Source organism: Sinocyclocheilus anshuiensis, unplaced genomic scaffold (genome assembly GCF_001515605.1).
Source record: "Sinocyclocheilus anshuiensis isolate Anshui unplaced genomic scaffold, SAMN03320099.WGS_v1.1 scaffold163, whole genome shotgun sequence".
In the NCBI taxonomy this organism is placed as follows: Eukaryota; Metazoa; Chordata; class Actinopteri; order Cypriniformes; family Cyprinidae; genus Sinocyclocheilus; species Sinocyclocheilus anshuiensis.
In genome coordinates, this window is record NW_015548223.1 from 1,387,825 (window position 1) to 1,393,173 (window position 5,349).

At 34.1% G+C, this 5,349-nt stretch overlaps 1 protein-coding gene across 2 annotated transcripts in view; it reads right to left on the reverse strand.

The window, feature by feature from the left end:
* The window catches only part of LOC107654329 (multivesicular body subunit 12B-like), a 28,299-nt gene extending 23,573 nt beyond the window's left edge, over positions 1-4,726 (reverse strand). The window contains exon 1 of one of the 2 annotated variants that reach the window (XM_016441367.1): positions 4,253-4,726. In XM_016441367.1, the coding sequence (XP_016296853.1) occupies positions 4,253-4,300 (48 nt within the window). In that variant the 5' untranslated portion in view covers positions 4,301-4,726. The remainder of the gene's footprint in view (positions 1-4,252) is intronic. The other variant, XM_016441368.1, reaches the window with a different exon arrangement.
* Between the last annotated feature and the right edge of the window lie 623 nt (positions 4,727-5,349).

Consider the following 5,349-nt stretch of genomic DNA (forward strand, 5'->3'; position numbering starts at 1 on the left):
TTTTGGTTGATTGTAATCTATTACATACCTTTCTATCAAAATTATCTAACATCATCAAGATGAATTTGTTCTGACACAGTGTAACTCTGAGTTCTTGTCATATTTTATTACCATTTTCTAAACTATAGCGAATATAATGTGAGAAATGTTGAAGATGTCTGAATAAATTTTGGTTTGACTGTATCTATTTGATAAATGAAGTTAACCAACTAACATTATACATACCCTTTTGGTTTCTGTACCCAATATTTAAAAAATGTACAAATGCAATAAAGATATCAGTATCGGTACTCGGTATCGGCAAGTACCAAAAATAAAAGTATCGGTATCGGGCGAGTACTGGAAAAAGTGGTATCGGTGCATCCCTAATAATGAGTTTATAAATGAACTGATGGCTCAATCGGATTGAAAAGCCTTAATTTAAAAACACCTCAGATGATCCAATTGCGCTCAATGCAAATGAAATTTTGACTGGATTGAAAGGAATGGTGCAGACCTACCTCAAAAATCAAAAGGAAATGACAGGTTAAATGGAAAGGCCTATTGGATAAGTCACAATTATGCAAAATTCATGCAGGTGGAAACTGGTCTTTCAACTTAACCAGTAAATATGAAGAATCTTCATATGCACACATAATGAACACCAAAGCAATTATCATAAAGAATGGATGCATCCTTCCTGAAACGTGAGCAGGGCAGGCTCTGAGATGCCCTTTCGGACATCAGGAGTAGATCTGCTTTCATATCACTCATCTGCCAGGAGGACAGAGCAGCCTCAGATGGCACAGACGCTGGCACTGTCTGTTAGATATTTCAGGGCTCAACAATAAGGATGGCCCAGAGCCAGGGTGAGAGAAGTTTGGGCCAGTTCACAGATGCTTCACTCGCCCAACTGGAGCACTGCTGCATTTATGCTGTCAATTCAGTCTGCAGATGTGCATATTTAGGGGCCTATGATTTCCACAATGCAGAAAACGTGGACGGAATTGAATCTAGTCATAAAAATGGAATTTACTGTATAATGCAGAAAGTCACCGGATTTGGAATTTTGGATAAATACATAAAAAAAGTAGGGATGTACAATTAATCAAAGAGATATAGCCTAGTGCCCGTGAATATTAAAACTTCAAAATACAATTTAGATATGAAATCTGCATGTCTCTAGGTAAATGAATGGCATAATTTTTCTTAATCACCGTTAACTGTAACAGTAAATCCCTGTTGTGCAGCACTTTGTTTGCCAAAAAAATAAAAGGAATTGTTTAATTTTCATTTGATTTTAAAAGATTTATAAAATATTTAATGTTTTATGTCTTCATTTGAGTACTACCGTTTTTTTATAATAAATTTGTATTAAATCATAAGTCCAGAAAAAATAAAACACACAACACAGAATTCCTGAAAAAAATAAAATAATTAAACATTTTATAGGGCCCAATTATTGTAGAAAAATGTAATAAATGATTAAGTTGTTATAGTTTAGTGAATTCAATTGATTAGACATACTTCATTTTTTGAAACCATTAAAACGGAACCCAGAAAAATTAACACGGGGGGAAAAACGGAATTTGGAATAAAATAAAACAGAATTTGGAAAAAATTAATTAGGGATGCACAACATTATCGGAAACTTATCGAAATCAGCCGATAAATGCAAATAACATTAGGATACTTGTGTTTCTGTATAAATAAAGCAGTAATTGATGTAATAAAATCACGAGTCTGTTTTGATTTAAAGATCAGAAGCTATAGCTTCTCAATATACAAACATACTTGTAAATTAAATAATTTAATATATACACATGTATTCATTAATATGTAATATGTTTTTTTTTTATGGATTATGAAAACTCATATACAAGGAGCTCTATAAGATTTTTGGAATTTTTACAGCTCTTTTGCTTTAGACCATCTGTTAATGTTAAATCCACAAATACAATTTTAAGGTTTCAACTGCATCTGTCTGAGAAATAAAAAAAACAGCAGAGATTGATTTTATTATAGTTATTTTCAAAGCTTTAAATGTACTTTCATTAAAAAAAAGAACTTTAATAATGTTTATTAGTTTTAACAAATAAGTTTTTGCTCAAAACTAACCAAAATTAAAACTAATTTGTCTATAATTTCTGCACAGGAGAGACTTGGTGTTGTTTCAAAACAAAAGGATATATAGGTATCAGCTATATCAGCCAAAATTATTTGAAAAATATCGGCATATCGGATATCAAATCTAATAAATCTATAAATCTAATATCGTGCATCCCTAAAATTAATACAGAATATGGAAAAAAAAATGGAATTTGGGAAAAAATCAAACAGAATTTGAGGGAAAAATATATATTTGTAAATGTAATTTTTTGAGTCATTTACGTTTTATCAGTTATTACTAATCTAGTTGTCAAATTAACCTGGCACTGTATATGACAAATATTGTTGGCTCTTTGACGAATTACTTTTGTAAGTCGCTTTGGAACAAAGCAGCACCTAAATGTAAATGTTAAAAATATGTTGACAAAAACATTTGATTCAGGGCCAACAAAAACCTTTACAGGGCAAGTGAAAATCTGATCTACTGTCCCAACTGTGCCAATGGAAAAAATGCCCTGCGTGTGTTAGTTTCATTGCTTGTTCAAGTTTACACCACCTAAGAAAACATGTTTGTTTGCACAGGCGGTTGAAGCAAGCACCATCATGAGAAACTAATAAAATGCTTTAGCACTGGTTCTAACATTACGACAACTTTAGGTTACTTTCATTTTTGAGACTTAAAATCAAAACAGCTCAGGTGCTACTCAAAATGAAACAAGTCAACAAAAATGACACAAATTTTGAATAAATCCAGGCCATAAAAATATATATATATACAAATAAATATATACATCCACAGTTGTGGTACAAATACGAAGAAGCTCTCGGCCCCATAACGGCTCCAAACATCTCACAAACAACAGCAGCATTCAGAAGAGACTCTGACTGTAATAACGTGCTGAGTATTTGATAACAAAATGACACAGTTTCAGGTCTTGCCTTATCAAATTCATTAGGCATCTTAGTGTTCAGATGAGCTGCAAAAAAAAAAATCAAATTTAACCGTTTTCAAAGAGCCAAATCATAAGACAGCTTTAATTTCTTACAGCATTGCCTCTGTTTACACACTCGCTTTCTGTGAATTGAATGACTTGAACAGAAGCTGCATAACACGCATATCAAACATCTGAATCAAGCACACATAAATCTGATACTAAATGTAATAAATTTAATTACCATACAGTAGTGCTGGGCGGTATACCGGTTCATACCGAATACCGGTGTTTATTTTTGTTATGATATCAATTTGTTAATATCACGTGCACATTTTTTTGTAAATTTTATTTTTTTTGTTACTCAGACGCAGGCAGTGCGCTGCATGAGACAGAAAAGTAATATAGCCAAAACAACCGCATAGCCGTCTTTAGTGTAGATGCATGTTGATTTTATCAGACGATGCCGCGATTATAAATGAGAGTGACTCCTGGTTAACATGTATTAAAAGGGGTCGTGTTTAGTCACTATTTAGTGTGGTATTTTTTGACAATATTCACTCATCATGACAGTAAAATAGGGCATTCTAAGTCAATATACTGCAGTATTTCCCCTCTCAATCAGTAGAAAATATGGTTAACACCCGGTCATGCATGAAAAATAAAAAACCGTCATATACCGTGAAACCGGTATAAATTTGAATAATACCGTGATATAAATTTTTGGTCATACCGCCCAGCACTACCATACAGATTAGATATTGTCCCATGTAGAAAAGCAATGCTCTCTATAATAAATGAATATGCATCACCATAATACTCTTATACTCTTAATAATAATCTTAAAATACCTCCGCCTTTGTTTAAATTATGCGAGATACAAAAGCAAACATGTAATATTTCATAAAGCAGTTCTTCACAATAACATTAACTACCCAACATTTATTACCCTGCTGAACGATTCACAACTCTTTAAACATCTTGATGTTGTTATAATATCTTGAGTCAATGATATGAATAAATAATATTCGCATAATAGCGCGTTTTATCATTTGGCTGAAGCCCAATTTTAGCCATTAGCATTATCCGGCAGGTTGCTAGGAGACTCCATAGAGATTCTATACTTAGCCTAGCCGAGCTAACAAGCTAACCCAATTGTCGTCAATACTCCTTATTCTTCTCGAAATCTGTGCAAAAAGCATTTTAACCATTAAACGCCACGTTGACTTAACTGTAAAATGCACTGCGTCCTTCCTTTTCGGACAAAAGCAGCTTTTCATGACCCGCAGCACACAGCGGTAGCAGCAGGCGTATCGGCAGGCCGCAGGAGCCTCGGCAGCGCGTGAGAGCGCAGCGGGAGGGAATGCGGCGGGAAGAGCGCGAAAGCTCGGCAGCGGCAGGCGAAAGCAGCAGCGAAGCTAACAGTGCTAATGCTAATCGACGTCTCTCTTACCCCCAAAAATACACTTCACACAGATAGACAGACAGACGCTGTGGTTTGGAAAGATATACGCCACTGGTTCCTCTTCTGTCTGTCGTAACAGCTCACGACTGGACTGTTGACATTCCCGTTAATGAGTTAATCCATTTTAAACGACGCATTTCTCCTTAATTTGCCAGAGTGGTTTAGGGGTCCTCAGCAGCTGCCATTTCTAACCAGTGACTGAAACTGAGAGGGGAAGGAGGTAGGTGTGTGTGTGTTTGTGTGTGTGTGTGTACGTACTTGTGTGTGTTTGTGTGTGTGTGTGTTTTCTGTGGTTTTGTTGCTGATGTAGTTGTGATTAACTGTGATTGCCATTTAATATCTGTTTTATATTCTGAATAAAAGGCCAATAATTACACACTCGAACCAGGAATAATACTATTGCTGTAATGCAAAACAGTCCAGGTTAGATTAAATCTTGAGTATTCAAGAATTAAAAGGTAGGCCAATGCATGCTGATTCATTTCATGATTAAAAATGTATTTAATGTCAACAGGCCTTAGTTAAAGTAACCTGGTTATACAGTACAGTCATGATATCAGATTATTGATATTATGATACTGTATTTGATCTAAATGGAAGTGGTTTTTAAACAGGGGTCCGCAAAGGAGTGCTAGGAGGCCAATGGACAAGTTTAGAGAAAAACAGTGTAAAAATAAATAAATATTAACAAAAATCTAATTCTAATAAATAAATAAAATGCTTAAAAATAAAGAAATAATATAAAATAGATTTCCACAAATAATAAAACACATTACATAAATAATACATCTGATATTTTCCAGATAATATTTTACATAAACAAAAATATTTCACGGTATAAATTGTGTCTTTATGCATGACAAA